Genomic DNA, 18293 nt, shown 5'->3' on the forward strand with positions numbered 1-18293 from the left:
CTCGACGAACCTCGGAACCTAGTCACTTGGGCTGACGAAGCTTTTGTGTCAAAAGCGAAACGTTGCCCATCAATAAATCTACCGACTGTCACCAAACTTTTTCGAAAACGTTGATTTGGGTATGTTTACGTATAGTCCCTTGAGAATGGTGCCTGGAAACAAGAGGCCTGGTGAATTTGTAAAACTTGTTGGCAGCTTGTTGGTCTAAACAGGGTCCTGCCTGTTCGTCCGTGGCCCTGATTAGTCCACGCAAACATGCAGTAGGACACTAGTCCTTATCAAACTAATATAAAGCTTCAATCAGCGTATACCGAGAAAAATCGCATCGACGCCAATCATCCTCAATCAATGGATAATGCAAATTCGCCTCTCTTCTCTAATACTTGTTAAACTGCTGATATGAAAACAGCAACCACGACCGGAAACACATTTTACTGACGCTTCGAGAATTGCGGAATAGAATAAATCAGCGCATTCTCTTTAGGTGTTACTTATGTCAAACGGCTAACAGTGGTTGGATTACTCTATTTCCCCTTCACTTTTTTCAATAGGATGATGTCGAGGCAGTTACACACAAGATGATTCACACAGCTGATTTGTCGGGCTGGCTCGACATTTTTTTGGCTAACTTCTCTGTTCCCTGCCACCCGATAGCACCTCTGAACGTTTGGCAGATCAATAACTAAACTGTGAGATAATGTTGCATGTACAGTTTCGGGGAACCGCAAAAACGAATGGAAGTTTCCTAATAACGCCATAAACTTGCCTGTTTGGTAATACCATACAACACTATGGGAAAACAAATACCGTTTGACGGAACAAACTACTCGTGAGGTTTCGCCCTTTTTGGGCTGATTAAGTGGGCACACTAGCGCGTCCCATCAATAATATATACCGCGATATCTCGAAGACCGCACCAACCGAAACACGAGGCGAAATTCATGCAGCACAAATTTGAAGAATATTAAAATTGATAGATACAGCTGGAATTTGGTTGAGTCTGCCGTTGACACTAGCTTAATTATGCAGAAACTCTTGCTGTTTACTCGACGGTCAGTTTATCGAAAAGGCCAAACGTTGTGACCAGCACTAAAGCGATATCCAAATCTCACCAGAAAATGTGACCATCCTAGTGATGTCCAAACCATAATAAGTTTAATACGAATTGCCCACTGAGTCCGTATTATTGGTCCTAATGTAGTGCTTCGGTGCAGAGGGATCGTTAGAATAACAGCACTTTTCCGTCAACCTTGCATAGGTCCCGAATTCCTACACAGATACTCTTCAGACTCACTAGGATCGTGTTAGAGATATGGTCAAAAGAGGAAGTTGGCCAAACCATCGCTTTCGCCATTTGGCAACCAAAGCACTCTCAGAGCAGCAAAGCTTTGCTGCAAACTGATGTGGACCTTACGGGAAACTGAATGGCAGTACATTATACAAATTAAGGTATTGCACGCGATACGTTTATTAGAATTCAGTATCCAGTTACTGAAGGATAGTTGAGAGACATTTTGAACTCAACCTCCAAATTTGATTATGTTGGTTGGTATTCGATACTGAGGAAGAAACCATGTAATTTCAGGATATTTATTTTAAGCTTGAACATATTACCATCATACTCTTTCACGAAGACTGAAGGTAGCACGTTACAGGAGTTGACAATCCTGAGAGACAATCTTGGAATGGCAGATGTTTTACAGGCACTGCAGTTTTGAAGAGTAGAGGGGTGACCACTCCGACCATCACCGTTGTGCAACGGTTGATCAGCTATCACGTTGGACCCAGTACATTCCCGCACTGTGCGTCACGGCACGATCAGTTTACCTCCGCCCCGGTCATAATATTAAGAGGAAAAGGCTTACGAACTCAAGTCGCTGCCCATTTTCCTATCGCTATCTACGAGGTGAGCAGTTGCCCACTAAAATCCTTTTTCCACAGTCACACTGTAAAAGACGTCTCAACGTTCTGCTGAAGGTTTAGACCATCTTCGCTGAAAGTATTTCCTCATAGTGATATCTTTTGCGCAGGTTAGTAAGTGGTTAGTCCAGTTGAGTGGACAAGGGCTTACTCCGTTTAGTCCTAGGTGCTTGCGGGATTTGTAGTGTTCACATTCACAGCACTCTGGTTTGAACAGTCATCCTCCTGTCCTGGCGCAACCATTTTGGAGAGTACACACCGAGGGCTGATGCAGTAGAATCGAGGTTTTCTCATATTAGAGCTGATTATCAGTGCATATCCTTGGTTGTGCCGGGTTTGAAATCCGGATATCTAGCATCTGACTCCACCAGCACAAGCTGGACGCAACTAAAGTTTCACGTCTGAACATTCGAACGTCTTCACACTTTTCCTAAGGAGCAATCGATGAAATTTGTCTTATAACTTGCAACCCGAAACAAGTATTCTGATGTACCTGTCTGAACAAAAGCGTTTTGAGCATACATCACATCATCTTTGCAACCCTGTTGTTGCGACGACTCAGTGTCGTTGCTGCACTTCAACTAATCGAACATTTCCATTGGAATCAAGGAGTCCTACAGCTGTAGTTTCCAAAAAGTCAGCGGGTTTGGGACGGTTATCACTCAAATTTGAAACAGTCAAGATTTTCGAAGTTCGAAATTAAAGAAAAAGATTAGTTTTGACATTGTGGTGTGTCAACGGATTCATAGTGGACCAGTTCACCGTGACCCGATCGATTATCCAATCAACTCTCCATCAAACATCTTATAATGAGTTTAGTACCTCGTTGCAAAACTTGACGGTTCGTTCCAATGTTCCAATGGGGCTCAACTTAGACTGTTTTTTTACGTTGGTTTTATGTAAGGTCACAGAGTCGAACATGATATCCAGTTAGCTTGTGGATGTCCGGTGTGTGCTAATTCATCTACTTATTATTCTCCGTGTACTTCATTAGGACTTCCGGTAGAGCATGAATTCGTTTCTGAAAATGCGTGTTCATTTTATGACCCTGAATGGAAATGATGCCCACTTCTAAGAAACTCAGTTTTAACAGCCCGCGGAAGGTCATTTACCATCAGTACAACCATCAGCAACGAATCAAGCTAATCGCCTGCCAATAATTAAAAGGAGACGATATCCTGCGGAACACAGTCCCAGTTAGCAGACAATGCTGCTGAAGTTAATGCCTTGGCATTCGTCCATCGTTATTTCGTTCACACATTATATATATATATATGCCATATACATAGGGTGAGAAGTTTCCTCCGTCAGCTGAGAAACTTCGAATTCGGAATACTGTACTGTTTCTCCCAAATTAGTTTCGGTGCCGTACAGGACTGAATTATTCCCGAAAACATTAGTACAGATACATGAAGCCCGTTCGGAAAAACGGCCGGGAGCCAATAGGGTTGTTATAACGAATGTTTGATGGGCTGCGTTACTGACGTCTGTGGAACCATAGCATAGGACCATGAATATAAAAGTTTAACGGAACTCATTAAGCAAGCAAGTGGATCACTCGAGCACCGAGCGCCACTGCTTCAACGGACCATAATGGGGGGAAATTCCGTTTGACAACGATGTCAGACAGGTCAAAAATATTCCCGGTTCTAACCTCGAATTCGTCCACTTTGTTTTCAAGTTTGTCCATAGCCTTTCTACAAAAAGTGATTATACTTGGTTTTCACTATCACGTCCTTTTCCTCTAAATCAGTTGGTTCACTTTCTTGCAGTCCGCACATTCCATTTCAGAGTTTTTCGAAACCCAGCTGATATTCAGGTCACCATATTCCAGCAAACTGATAAATGCGCCATTTTTTCATCCGTCTACCTTGAGTGCGACTAGCGCTGTCGATAAAATCCGTAACATGCACAGTATGTAACCACTCGCTTTTGGCTATCTCGTGATCCCAGAACATAGAGCGGATACGAGCGAAAATGACATTTTTTGAAAAATAAATGGGAGCTTTAGGGAATCAGAAACAAAATGTGTTCACTTCTTTCTTTTGGGAGGGGATGGTTTTAAGTGCATTATTTCAGGGCAACGTTTGCTACCCCTTCCATAACTGATAGAGTTTTAAATACTGCTTGTCACTTGAACTGAACAGGGCCTCTTGGTTTTTACGTCCAGCCTATCTTCAACATTTAGTATAATCCTCCCGCCCGAATGCTTATAGGTGAATCGGAAAAAAACCGATCATCCGGTGACGCTGCTAGATTGTAACTAGATAAGTTGTTTTGGTGACAAAAACAGAAAGGTATAAAATATCCCCCAATGACTCCTTTCCAATGGCTTAACGTAGGACGTGCACACGGGTTTGGGAACACTTTCGGTATGGATAACCTTTAGATACATCAGATACGTAAAATACTCTGTACAAACAGGGAACCCTACGCTCTCCGTCTCATGTGTGTGCTTGTTGCCTTTGTTTTGGCAGTGGGTCAAAACTAAATTTGCGTCATCCACCCTGGGACCTGAGGTCCGTCTTTGTTTACACAAGTTTGTCTATTTCAAGAGCTTGAAACGTCTTTGCTTGTCTTAATAATTTTCCCTGCTTGCCGCTCATGACTTCACCATTCAGTTACCTTTCACACACGGGTTTCCACTGTCTCGGTATGTACACTAACAAAGTGGTATAAAACTCTAACGCTACATTTTACCTACCCAGAAGTTTTATTCATTAGCGTCATGCAGGATTAATCTTTGGCTTCATACCAGGTGCTGTCGTGTCTTACTGACCTTATTCACAAGCTATATCTACACTCCCCAGGCTTTTGTTACTAACCGTCAGAAATGAAGTCATCTCTTCCTTCTTTCTGGAAATATAGGACATGTCTGATCGAACACTCTGGCAATAAAAGCAGGACCAGCCTATATACACTAGACAGTCTGGTTGTTCATCGGCTGAATAGTGGGGTGGATATCAAACCTGTCCAATAGTTGTGTAGTCCCACCGGCTGGTGTCAGAGGACGAAGCACTAAATTGACAGGCTTATCAGATAGCACTCTTGCTGTCATTTAGTTGAAACCGACAAACAGCTTACGTTTAGAGATGTCTGGGATATTAGAGGGTTGTTTTACATCACACAGAGGCTTGTAACATATAAAGCTTACAAGTAACGAAACTGGATATTACTTATTTATAGATAGCCTAGTGATGAGCATGAAACTCTACTGATAGGGGTGTCATCAAGAGGATGTGATGGGAGCGGAGCTCTACAGTATTTCAAACTATGGTTCTTACTGTAAAGAAGGTTGCGCGGATAGCACAGCATTTTGGTGAAAACGGTATTACGCTTAGCGGGCATGACTGAAAATATTCCGCTGAACGTCTGTGGCGCCCGGTGGATCAAGTGCTCTGGAGTCTCGGATGTTTATCCGCGAGGTCGTTTCCAAAAAAGAGTCCATTACCCGGTCACAGGATTCACGGAATGGTAGCAGGGTAAGACATTTTCCAAGAACTAAAAGTTTTTCTCAGTGTACGAGCTTTGTTAGGATCAGAGTTTATTTGCAACAGTTAGTGTGAGTAAAGGTTTGATAGAAAGAATTCCTGATCCGTTGGACCTTTCCGTATTCCACATCAATAAACAGCCTATGGGCTGTTTTCGTAAAACAGGTTGCACCCATTTGGAACCCAATGTCATGCCATCTCTGAAGCTTCCTTTTAAGACCTTGGTTCTGACCTCTGTAATTTACCTCATTACGAGATTCAAACTTAACTTAATACGCTGGTGTGCTTATGGAAGCACTAGCTGACTTGCGTGTGAACAACTTCTAATTTGACGTGCACGATTTGTGCACTATTTGTCAATTCAACTGGGTAAAGCTTTTTGACGTAATCATTGCGGAACCGGTCTGAATCGGCCACATTAGAGGAAGTAACCAAAGTGTTGTACTCCTGTCAACTTTTTCATATGTGTGAATATAGCATTGACGCACGCTTTTCGGCTTTCTAAAAATGACACTGAAGGTGGTCACGGAGAACCGAACTGCGCTTAATGTTGTTTATCCTTTGTTAAAGGCTGTAGGAGAAATTGGACGAAACCACGTAAGGTGGTTGGTATAATCAAGGCGGCGTTTCGCGTTATAATTTAGCTGATTCTTTCTTAGACCGCAAAAATCTGTCAAAATCTTTGGTATCACTGACCAACTTTTCGAACGGCAGCAAAGGAGCTGTGGTGAACAGACTAGTCTGAAGTAGTAGTACCACTTGAAAATCATGACAGTTAAAGGGATGTTTGTGTTTTCAAGCGCTGTGAAATTCACACAGGTTGCGAGTGCAAAGTGAGGTCCCATTACTTTACATTTTGACTTTCAGTATCTGCTCACGTTGCGACATACGGTTTTGATGCTACAACAATGAAAAATAGGTAGTTGTTGGCCGAATAGAAAGCGTACGCGTTGAAAAGAATGTCACTGTGAACAGAGAACACAGAATAGCGAGCAAAGCAAAATGCGCTGTGAGCTTTTGAACGCTACCGTCAGGTTTCAGGTAGTCATTTTTTATGCGCAACTGTGAAATCTGCAACCACTGGTGTGATAAACCAATTAGGCGCTTGATTATCTTCAGACCGCATACAAACGTTCGAAAATCAGCAAATTACGGTTTTTCCGCCTCCTCTCTTACTCCTAACGGATAACTGGCCAAATTGTCAACTGCTTCCGTTGAGCTAACCTGTTCAGGCCACATGGATTTCGATCACTTCCTCTTTGCCCAGATGAAATAGAGAGTGTTTCTTAGCCGTATACCCTCTGAGCATCAGTTATCCGATCATCATCAGGCTACGGATACAACAGGCTCTTGCTTTTGACTTATTCGCGATATATACATATATATACCAATTAAATTGGCAAATGAGGTGCGGAGTAATCTGCGTACTGGACTTTGAATGGAAAATTCTTGTGTGTGAGTGCATGCACATGTCTGTGCAAAGCATCTATTGAATGTCCCGTCAACTGATCGAGCGCCTCGAATTCCGAAGCAAGGTAGACGGTGTCGCCCCCTACGACACCTTAATTTTATAGTGAGAGAATAAAATTGTTATCGGAAACCTTTAAAAGTGTTTTCGATGGATGTTGCAATTATCCCCGGGGCGATTCTAAAATAATCCTAGGATGGATTAATATAAATACGAGGTATCCGAAGGAGAAGAATGTGTAGTGTGGTCTGATCTCACCGAACCGGTAGTCATTCGGCTTGTGTGAATGGTGCACAACATGAACGAGCGGACATGCACAAAATAAGATACCAGAACTACCGGACCTCGTGTACCTTGGCCGAGATTTAACGACTAGAAGTGAATAATGGACAAGGTCACTTTTCGCAATGACGTGACGCGTTCAGGTACTTTAAAGCACTATTTTGCATGCCTGAATAGCAGGTCAAATGAGGCGTCGGAATGTCTTCGAAATTGTGAAGAACACGCGCACCAGGGGTTAAGTGCGAACATTTACGTCTACGCGAATAATCACTGGGGAAAATGAACTGAATTGCGTACGTTCATAGACGTTGGCAGCTAGTATCAACCCGGGTCAACGACGCTTCCCAGTCAGCACTTCGACCTTTCCTAATGGATAATTCCGTTACCGTACACTGTGAGGAACGGCACGGACACTGATGTCAATTGCCCCGCATGTCTAGCAAATTTTCTGCCAACATTGAACTCACAGCGGAAGTGAAAACTTTCCGACGCGCACAACCAAGCAAGTGATGCATGGCTAAACCGTCAAACAGATGTGCTTGGAATGCTAACTCCCCGGTCTGTGCCCAAAATCGGCATGTCAGTGCGAAGGTGTCCATGATTTACGACTGAAGATTGAACTGATAAATGTACGTAGTTCTCTTAGGCAATACTAATTACTGTTGTCAACATGAAATGGAATGACCAAGGGATTATTACCCCGAATAAAATATTCATTGCCAAGTAAGTAAGTAAGTAAGGCTAAGTATTCACTACTATTTTTAACTGAATCCTTCTGAACGATCAACGGTTCGTATATTATAGTAGAAGCGGTGCATATCCTTGACCGTTCACACTTTGTTGTGCAAAATGGGTTGATGTAAATGTGAATTACCCTGACGCCATATGTATTAAAAATTAACCAGCAGACTTCAACCGTCTTTCGCATTACCAGAGTAGAAACTGAAGGCAGCTCAGTCGATCGACGCAGCCGGGATGGCTGCTGGGTTGACGTTCGAAGCATCGAGCATCGCATCGCACAAGGGTGAGCGCGTCCAGAATGGACGGTGGTAATAACACATTCGTCTAGCATTTTAGATGCCCGGGGTTCAAAAAACCCCTTTCGACCAAGGGCGTGCACTGCTGATTAGCGCTAATAACAGCGAAACTGGGGACCAGTACTACCTCCCGTCTTTGATGTGGACTCACCAGAGTAAAGGCGCCAGAGCAGGAAGCAGGCTATTCACACGAACAGGCCTTAACCAAGAGCGGAAAATTCCTTTTTGTTATGGACAGCCAATTTCAGGTCCTAAATTTTACCGCTTACAAACTACGAATAGTCCCACAACCCAAACAGATGCGGGCCATTTGATGAGTTACAGCGTGGTAAATGCTGCTCTTACGCGTATTCTATGAGTTAATAAAGTTGTAAATAACTGGCAATTAAGGCTTTTATAAAATGCCTACATCATGTGGTCTAGTTCTAAAATAAAATTAGTGGCGCAGTCCGGGAAAATGTTATGCTTGGAGCCATTTTTTTAGAATTCAACAATTGACGAGACCGTGAATGTAGGCTGTCGTTGAGCTAGGTTGCACAGGAAACGTAAAACCGAAATGCTGTATGGAATCTCTCTCTTCAATCAGCATGGTTAGTGACTTTTCCCAGGGCCCATAGTAGGGCCCAAAGTATCAAGCCGAAGCGAAAATTCAATTACATTTTACACAAGAATTTTCATTGATCCTTGTGTTCCCAATGAGTTCCGGAGAGCACTAAAACTTTAGTGGAAATTACATTCAAGTTCGACATCATAAAACTATATGTCCGCTTGAGAATCCTACTTGTGAGCCTTGAGATGATACAACCGCAGATACCAGCTGAATCCAGCTGATCAACAGAATTCAATTCACCTCCACATGAGTTCACCCGCTCTTCTGGCGGAAACACGGAAAGCACGGAAAAAGTTGAACGTCTAGTACTCAAGACAGCTTGGTATGTCTGGAGGTCGCTTTACAGCAGAAAGTACACACTGGAAGGAAATTTCTTGCCGCTTTTCTTGTTATTTTAGGAGAATTATAATCCAAAACACCCTCCATTTTTCCAAACCTTTATGTTTGCCCCCAAACAACTGGCTGTCGAATATCACTCATTTAAATCAATTTCACCCAACTTGGTATTGTTTGTTATGTTGCGAAATGCATCACGTTCAACCGCATGTCAAGCCCTGCAAACATGCCTTTTCTCAGTTCATCTAACGTCCCCTAGTTGTTTTTATGCTTTAAATCCTGCCACTTGAAAGCTATCTTCGATTTCGTCATAGTAGGCAAACCAGGTTGGAAATGTTTACTATTGAAAGGAAGAGGGGGGTGCCTAGGTTACTAACAAGCTATTAGCTAGTGAGGGAAATCGAACGGATCTTCCATAAGAATTGGTACTGTGTGTGCGCGGTGTTGCGCATTCTACACCTCAACGTGTGTTACGGTGTGAACTACTTCATACGGGCATACTCCGGTTAAATTAGGGCACAAATGTTTTGACTTTAATTGTTGTTTGTGTCTGTTATCATTACACTGTGCTTCTTATTATGAAGACGTTTGTTTCCAAATGTAACAGAAGTTTAAAGAGTCGTTTACCACGTTTTGATTTCTCGCAGACAGAGTAGTAGACGGCAGCCGGCAGCCAAACCGAAGGCGTCCGCCTGTATGGAGTTCTAGCACAGGTCGTCCAAGTAGTTCATGATCTTATATACTTCAACATCACGGACAAATATGGACGAAAATGCCATCTTGTGGACCAAAAGAACCCACGGTTCATAGAATCATCTCACATGACATTCTTCAGTTACAATGTGGTAAAAATCACATAGATGATGAAACACATGCTATCTAACCCAAACATTCATACGGCCACAACAGTGTCCAACTCTAGGTGAAAATGCTACGACCTAAACGAATGTTGCGGGCTCAGACTTGTGTGGCTACCTTGGTCCAGTGTTTCCATTTTTACCATTCAGCAAAACCAGTTAGAATCACCATCAGAATATGCGTGCAGCGCAAGACTTAGCGGATCAGCCATACCATACAGGCGTGGGTCAAGGTGAGCAATTTAGCGTTCATGCAGTCGTTCAATCGGCTAATCGGGTTATAGAAGACTGGCGGAATACTCACTGGCAAATTAGGTTCGTGTTAGCTTGTTATTCAAATTAACCCCATCCGAATTTGCTGTTTATGTTCTCCAACTTAACCTGCTCAACTGGGGCCGCCTCATGCTTCAGTTGGCAAGACATTCGGGGTATCACAGTATATGTTCTTGATGAGACAAGCCAACTTTGAGATAACTAAAAGCTCTTCGACACCCCACGACCACATTCGCTCGTTTCGAAACTAATCAGGTGGGCGCAATCCGAGTTTCTATCAAGTTTATGTTCCAACTGAACGTAAAATATACTCAGCTAGGGTTCGGTTGGGTCTCACGTTCACATTCACCCAAGTTGCAAACGAGTGTAATCCGCTGGCTGCGCACTAGTTCGTGATCAAGTAGGACATAAAGCTGGCGGACTGGTGGACTGCCCCTGCCTGATAAGCTTAAGAAGCAGAACCCGGTAGTGGGTAGTCGAGTAGTTTTCAGTAACCTTAGGAGCAGTGTGTTCCATCAATAAAAGTGCAGCATATTTGTCCCGAGTGCAGATAACGTCAGGCAGGCTCTCGGCTGTTTGAAACAAAAGAAATGCCAAGAAAAGCTGTTTGAAGCGGTTGAGACTTTGAGCAGTAAGTAATGAAATTCTCCGGTATAAAGACGGATATGTCTTGTGGCTTATGCAAGGAGAAAATTTAGGCATTCTTTTTACTCGTCTGACAATCGCGTTAGTGGGAGGAATTCTGTTCTTCTTCGCCCCAAAGATCAATGATGGGACCAGGTAAAAACTTTTGGTCCGGTTGTCGCAGTGTGTCATAAACACATTCACGTACATGAAATGAAATGCATCTTATGATGAAATTCACTTTTAAGCTGTTATTTTCTGAAGGGGATAGTGTGGCTAGTGGCATAGGGTTGAAAACTCCCCAAAGTTGCCACCAAAGATAAGAGAATTTATTCTGTGAGTTACCACAGGAATTAGGTGAGAAGACCCAGAGAATTGGCCATTGTGAAGAGACACCACAATGTTTTACTGTGTTTAAGCCCTTACTGGGTTGATCTTACACTGCTGAACCATCGTCCGGGGAAAGCTCATCAGTTGTAATCAGCGAGTAAAGACAAAATGACGTGAAAAATTAAACGTCTTCTTCCAATGACGATATGCTCTTTATCAACTGAGTGCAGTTATATGATGGGTGTAGCCATATATACACAGTTCAGCTTGGCATACGCATAGACAATAAGTGTGACAAGACTCCAGGCCTCCTGTCATGTACATGTGCGAAAATACACTATCATTGGTCACATGAATCCAGCAATCCAAGCTGAGCTCGGTATGGTACCCTATAAGCCATCGCCACTTCTGATAGTAAACCACTGACTAGACTTCTCAGCTTAGCTACCTCCCGATGCATAATATTGAAGTTCGAATAGATTGGTGATACAGTGTTTTATGCCCGCACTCGTCCCTCGGCCGCACCTCAGCCCAGTGTTCCATTGGTGTTGTACAGTACAATCCGTTAAAGTTTAGCAAAACAAATGACTTCGCCAGTCAGTAAATTGTGAGTATTGGGGAGGTCGGACAGCACTAGCCCGAGCACATCTGTTAAACATGTTTTCCGGAACGGCCATGTGCTTGTTGGTTCTAAAAGGTGTGAAGAATAGGTGAAGTTGAAACGAGAAAAAGTTGGTTGGAAGATTCGTTTTCGAGTACTATGGTTTGGAGAAATGAGACTACTAATCTACTGTCGGCAAGACGGAGTTTGTCAGGGTAGAGTGACGAAACGACATAATTTGATACAAGCTAAGGGAATCTGAGAGGTCATTTTCGAAAAAAATCCCAAGTTAATTCGAGACAATAGAAATCCTTGTCCTCAAGTGTAAGTCAAAAGCCATAAAGGATGAGTTATAAATTCAAGAAAGCATTTGGTGCGACATCACTTGTGAGGTTGACGAAAAATTGACAACCAGCAACCACAGTTGTCCGTTTTGAGGTTCATCGGACAAGCGCAATCCCTCAGGTTTCCATCAGTCATATTTCCTAACAGAACACCAATTTGTATGTAATCAGGATTACACAACAATGCATGATTGAGATAAGCCCAGTTGAAATCATCCGTTTATGATACGCCTCATCCGGATGTGTGACAGGGAAACCGCCTCATGTTTCGGTTTGACCGATATCCTGGGTTACAAAGTACTTATTTGATACGGTGAAGCATATTCAGTCGCAGAATGCCATAAACGATAGTTTTAGTTGCGCTACACGTCAACACCATACCAATATGTAAATTAGCTTGCAACTACGCATAGATTAAATATCGTGCGTACGTGTCTGTCTCAAGCACATCCGTAATGGTGTGGAAGATTTTGGATAAACACTGACTAAATTATCAATAGATTTCACTATCGTCCTGTCTGGAAAATTAAACATCAACTCTCTCCCTCAACGTCAGTGTCTCGTTTTCTTTGGTCATGTTTTAACATACCGCAACTGCAAACTGACAACAATTTGTCATGACTGAGCATCAGGCGATAAAAATCAAGTCACGTGCCCAGCACGTGATTCTTGCATGAGCTTGCTATTCATAGTCTATTACGGCTCCATATTTTGATCTCACTGTTGAGTCACGTTAGCCGTTGTCAAGTCACACAGAATAGAACACACGGCTATCCGAATTCCAAAGCAGCGTTGCAAACTTGAGCAGTGCCACATGTCTTGTGGGTTAGACAGCAAACCCATTCGAACCGGTCATAGAAACATATTGGTCCTACTCAATCCACCCAATGTCTTATAAGCAATCGAACACTGGTCTGTGGTAAACATTGCAGATTAAATAGGTATACTGTGATGTTCAGATTTCTTTTAGTGTTCTCAGTCGTGGACGTAGGTGGCGAAATGGCTCAAGTGGTTGGAGTACAAATCTACTGACCAGAACGTCCACGGTTCGAACCCGACCTCTGCCTCTCGACTTACCCTGTCTATGTTTGGGCAACCTGGAAGTATCTCAGCTTTCGTGCATCCATCTGGTGGCATGATAGTTAGGCACCAAAAGGATGCCACAGCTGAACGATTTTTTTCAGTCGCGTAGTGTTACGGTAGGTTAAAGTCGACCATGTAGTCAGTGAATTGAAGCACAAACAGGAGTCGGATCTATATCCTGTACAACTGCATCTCGTAGGCGCCAGTAGATGATACAAGTGAGCGAACAGTTCGCCCGCCCTCTGTGTCTCCCATATAGCTTATCAGTTCACATTAAGTTCCAGCAACACCTGTTGGCAGAACAGATCGAGGTCTATCAACTCTGGCAGCTGAAAATGTCGTTAAGAAACCTACATCATTGTTGTCACAATCAAATTGCAAGGATCAGAGGGAAAACACGGAGCCTATCGCCACGGAGACATCTTGATACCTGCCATCGCACTAATCTTAGAGATTGCTTCCAGGTATTATTGCGGTGACTGAACCCTACGTTGCAATTGCCCAGGCCATATGAATTCAGAATCACAAACGGGCATCATTTGTACCAGGTTTGTTGACTAAGAGCCTGTGATTTTCATGGAATTGACCCTGTAAATGATTTTACACGGCCAATAAATATCCCTTTTGCAATCGAGATTTCGTTCTCTAAGTGAAGCCAGTCTATGCTAAAATGCCAAGAAGCATTCTACAGCGCTTTCATTCTTATTAAATATCATCATCTCACAGATCTAAAGGGTCATTCAAATCCTCGGCCTGGTGACTAGTAGATGAAGAATGAATCGTTCGAACACGAGCGGCTGGTCAACAGCATGGATAACATGTGCTTAGACAGGATGAAGCATCATTCACACTTCAACCAGGGAATTCATATCACGTGGTCACGTATTGATCGGTTCATAGAGTGACGAATCCACAAAAGGAAGACTCATTAAGTGTGAATTGATCTTATTTCTGAGCCAATTACAGTTTATTGTCTTATAGTTGTCACTTCCTGACTACATAATCTTGCACGTTTAATGTCCGCGAATGAAGACAGTAAAAGTATCCTTACCACATCGTGACATGTCTTCGCTTTGGCTTGACAAAATGGTTGAAAGCGACTAAATGGTTCGACTTGGTGTGATGGGAGGTTTATGAGTCTGGATTCAATCTCCCATTTATGAGTGGTAAGAAAAGCTGACCTGTTTTTTGTCACAAAGTTAAGTAAACCTTTGTGCACGGTTAGGAGGATATTCAGTACGCAGGTTCAAAAGGGTATTACAAGAAAGTGGTAACACGACTCTTTATATGGTAGAATGTAAAGTGCCTTGAACTATCCATCAGAGAACACTTTGGACGAGTGAGTGAGGCCGATTCGCAGGAAAGTGGAATCAACTAGATAAAAGAGTCTAAAGAACTGGAGTTGGGGTGAACATGGCTTTGCCGGTTGGGTGATGGTGAGAGTGGAAGATGTCGGTGAAAATTCTTCGAATTGATGTGAAACAGTTATCGAAATCCTTGTTCGCAGCCAAGTGAACAAATACAATTTTGTGTGTGATCCTACTGAACGTATAAAGACGTTTTTGGCGCTCTAACAAAAATATGGTGGACTTTCTAAAGGAATCTAGAGGAGATATTTTCAGTAGAATGGGATACGAGCAATAACGAACCCGTGAATAAGACTGAGGCGAACATAGCTTGTGCGAAGTCTCATGGCATAAGCAACTAGGTGTCAAATTCTACTAAAGAGAGCTCAAAAATGAGAGGATCGAATGCGTTTACTTGATAGGATCATGAAGAGATACCCGAAATAGGGATAGTGAGGGATCACAACCACTAAAATGATCGTTCTACCCTTGATCAGAGGTGACAGAGATGAAGAAGTTTTGGCTTCTCAGGACGATGAGGGAAACAACCGAACGTTAGATGACTACTGGGTGAATAACTTCTCAAGAGGTAAAACGCTGTATTGAAAATAACTAACGCAGTTGAGCCAGAATTATCACGTGGCAATTACAGATCAATGTTTTCATCGTTACACAAATACAAATGTCTGTGACAAATAGTTATGTTCGGTGTTTCTTATTCAAGTTTATCTAGGTGGGAAATCACTAGCCCCCTACGAATGATGACTTTCCAGCAGTTTGCTCCAATGTAGGTTACCTACGAAAGTGCAAGTGTTGGAATCAGACTTTCTGTCACTGCCCACAGGAGTCATTGACATGCAGCTTTCTTTTCTTACTCTGGTACAAGAAAGGGTAATTGAGGGTGCTACTTAAGGTCCTCTAATAAGGGACTATTTTGCCTCAAATACACGTTGAAACCAACCGGTCGTTTCCTTCAGAAGGGGAACAGTATAACGTCTCTTTGTCAGTGTAAACCGCGGATAATGCATAAATTTTGATTGCTGTTCTCACATGGTATATCCTATCTGTTTCTAAGTTAAACTTTCCAGGGATATAGCTAAACTATCCAATACCAGACATCTTTTACATCGGGACAGATCCACAATTTCCTATTAGCCCAAAATTTAATCTGTCATAAAAATTGTGGAGACCGGAACAAGGGGCAATTTATATACTCCTGTCGGCCGTTTTATGCTTGAGCAGTGTGCACTCACAACGGTGGATAAACTAAGGTTATGGAATCTACTGGTCTGCATGACCTACGGGAATGAGCCCATGACAGGTAGCAAAGATGAATGGATGAGAAACTGGCTAAAAATATTAGCCTCTGTGAGCGTCTGTCAAGTGAATGTGAAACAAAAATCGAGCCAATCATTCTACACTAAAGTTCATGTCGTGATTTGTCCAAAAGTTAAGGAATCATAGATGACCGTTATACTAGAAGTGACTGCGCCTACCTGATGAGCCCCAAGAAGGACGAAACCTGTCGTGGGCTCTCGAAGAGTTTTCAGCAACCTTGTGAGTAGTTTCCTTTATGAAAAAGTGACAAAATCCTTTGCTGTGCTTAGAACGTTTCACCATCACACACGATAGAAAGCAGCCCCACGGGTGATCAAAATGAACTCCAACCTTGGTGTACTCGAATCCTTCTAACCCAATCAAGCCCACCACTGAATACGCACGTCAAGACAGTTGAGGTAGTTTGGCTGTAAGTCCATAAGCAAGTTGGCTGAGCTCTCACAATGGAGAAGGAGCGATAGAGCATTGATAAGACAATGCTGATAAGTTTGATCAAACAGAAGAACATGAACTGCCAGCGGTGACGATGAACGACACAGTCAAGCTTCGCAGCCGTACCCGATTGTTTCGCATAAGGGTTCACAAGGGTACAACAAAGTTTTAGTATGTTGTTTGATTGGAATCTGTAATGGATACCTCTCTCACAAGCGACCACTGATAGGGCTACTCGAAAACGGTGGGTGCTGCACTTTCTGTGCACAAAATTTTTAGCTGATATCATTGGGTCAACCGCGCCATTTTCAAAACCTATAACCATCTTTCAGTGCGAATACTTGGGAAGAGACACTCAGAAAGGTACAAGTTGGTGATTACCCAGAGGCATCCTTTATTGTTGTGCTTTGTTGCATTCAATCCCTTCCCCTCTATTGGATACAATACAATGAAATTGACTGGATATTTTTTCACCACGCTTTTCTCCTGATCGTAAGTTTTAAACCACGACGAAAGAGACAAACCGCTCTTCCTTTTGGTGACGACTCTTCCAAGCACACGCTTATGTGGCTGTAAGGATCAGTAAGGATCACAGTGGCATAAAGCATAACTCCTAATTATCCAATGCCTCTATGCAAGCGAAGGTCCCGGAATGCAAGATGGCCTAGCCAACACCTGACCAATTCACACAACTAACCAGAGGGTGTTGGACTTATCGTATTCAAGTTTTGATAGGTCGCACTCAGATAGGTTCACCGAATCTAATTCCGATGTTGAATTATGGGTAAGCTGTGCAAATAAAGTCAGAGTTTTGTCTTGAATGATGGCGATTTGAAAAATGTGTTCTTTAAGGCAAACCAAGTATCATGACCCATACTTTACCCCTGTTCTTACCTATCCTTGCATCGACCAATCACTTAATAGTGGTGATGCTTGTTGAAATTTATAAACCATATCCCTTAAAACTCTACAGCTACCACTGTGTCAATGTCCAAAACCCAGAAAAATGACCGAAAATCTCATATAGACGCTTGATCCCCATGCAAACTTTTACCCACAATATTACATCTGTCAACTTCTTTTCCGCTTGGTATCACGCCTGAACTCTAGATAGGGTGAATGCCAAACAATGTACAAGTCCGAAAAAGCTGTTACACTTCTTGTTTTTACTCCACTCTGCTGAAATCATTTCAGACAATATCAGCCTTGACATGTATACGAACCGGAGGTATCTTTGACCAGTAGATTGGGCTTAAGGCCGACAGGGTGAATCTGACAAATAAAATGCTAAACACATACTCCGCTGTGATTGGCCCATTTCAAGTTACACTTCATGAAACCAGCAGGACCTAATTGTCATTGTGCCAGAAAAATGAATTGGTGTAGAGGAATATTGCCAAATCGCCTACTAAACCTTCCCCATAACAATACACCACATTTACAGAATTCTCAAAATACAGCGGGAAAAAGCAGAAGACCGACAAAATAAAGAGACTCGGAAATATTTTGCATCCACCTCAGTGCAACTTCGATGTGTACTACAGTCCGAGGGTTAGAGAAAAATGATGGCTTCATTTCAGAAGAACTTGGTAAACAATCGGTAGTTTTTATTTGGGCAACGTTTCTCTTTTGACACAAAAGCTTCATCAGGCCAAGTGAGCACAAGTGGTCACAAAATTGGCCAGGTTATAAGACAGACGGGGAACCAATCAGTAAAATGATGGCTTTTAGTCGCTAGTTCTGAAACGATATGTGTGCGGATTATCAAGACGGAGAGCAGAAACCGATTTTGAAAGGCTTATGTGGGGTGGTGAAAGTGATGATGCAGTGCCGATATCAGGGCTGGTAACCCAAGACACTGCTGTGAGGCTGGAGAGGCATATAAAAAGAGAAGAAATCTTAGTTGAATTAAAACAAAAGA

The 18293-nt window shown here is 42.7% G+C and overlaps 2 protein-coding genes across 2 annotated transcripts in view; one reads left to right on the top strand and one right to left on the bottom strand.

Moving 5' to 3' along the window:
- The window catches only part of T265_00066 (hypothetical protein), a gene marked incomplete at both ends in the record, with an annotated part of 54069 nt that overhangs the window by 18654 nt on the left and 17122 nt on the right, over positions 1-18293 (top strand). Inside the window, one exon of the mRNA XM_009163723.1 lies at positions 10152-10234. Coding sequence (XP_009161987.1) covers positions 10152-10234 — 83 coding nt within the window. The remainder of the gene's footprint in view (positions 1-10151; positions 10235-18293) is intronic.
- T265_00065 (hypothetical protein) overlaps positions 1-18293 on the bottom strand; it is a gene marked incomplete at both ends in the record, with an annotated part of 38454 nt that overhangs the window by 14638 nt on the left and 5523 nt on the right. The gene's annotated exons all lie outside the window — the stretch shown is intronic.

Source organism: Opisthorchis viverrini (assembly GCF_000715545.1).
Source record: "Opisthorchis viverrini unplaced genomic scaffold opera_v5_1, whole genome shotgun sequence".
NCBI classification, from domain to species: domain Eukaryota; kingdom Metazoa; phylum Platyhelminthes; class Trematoda; order Opisthorchiida; family Opisthorchiidae; genus Opisthorchis; species Opisthorchis viverrini.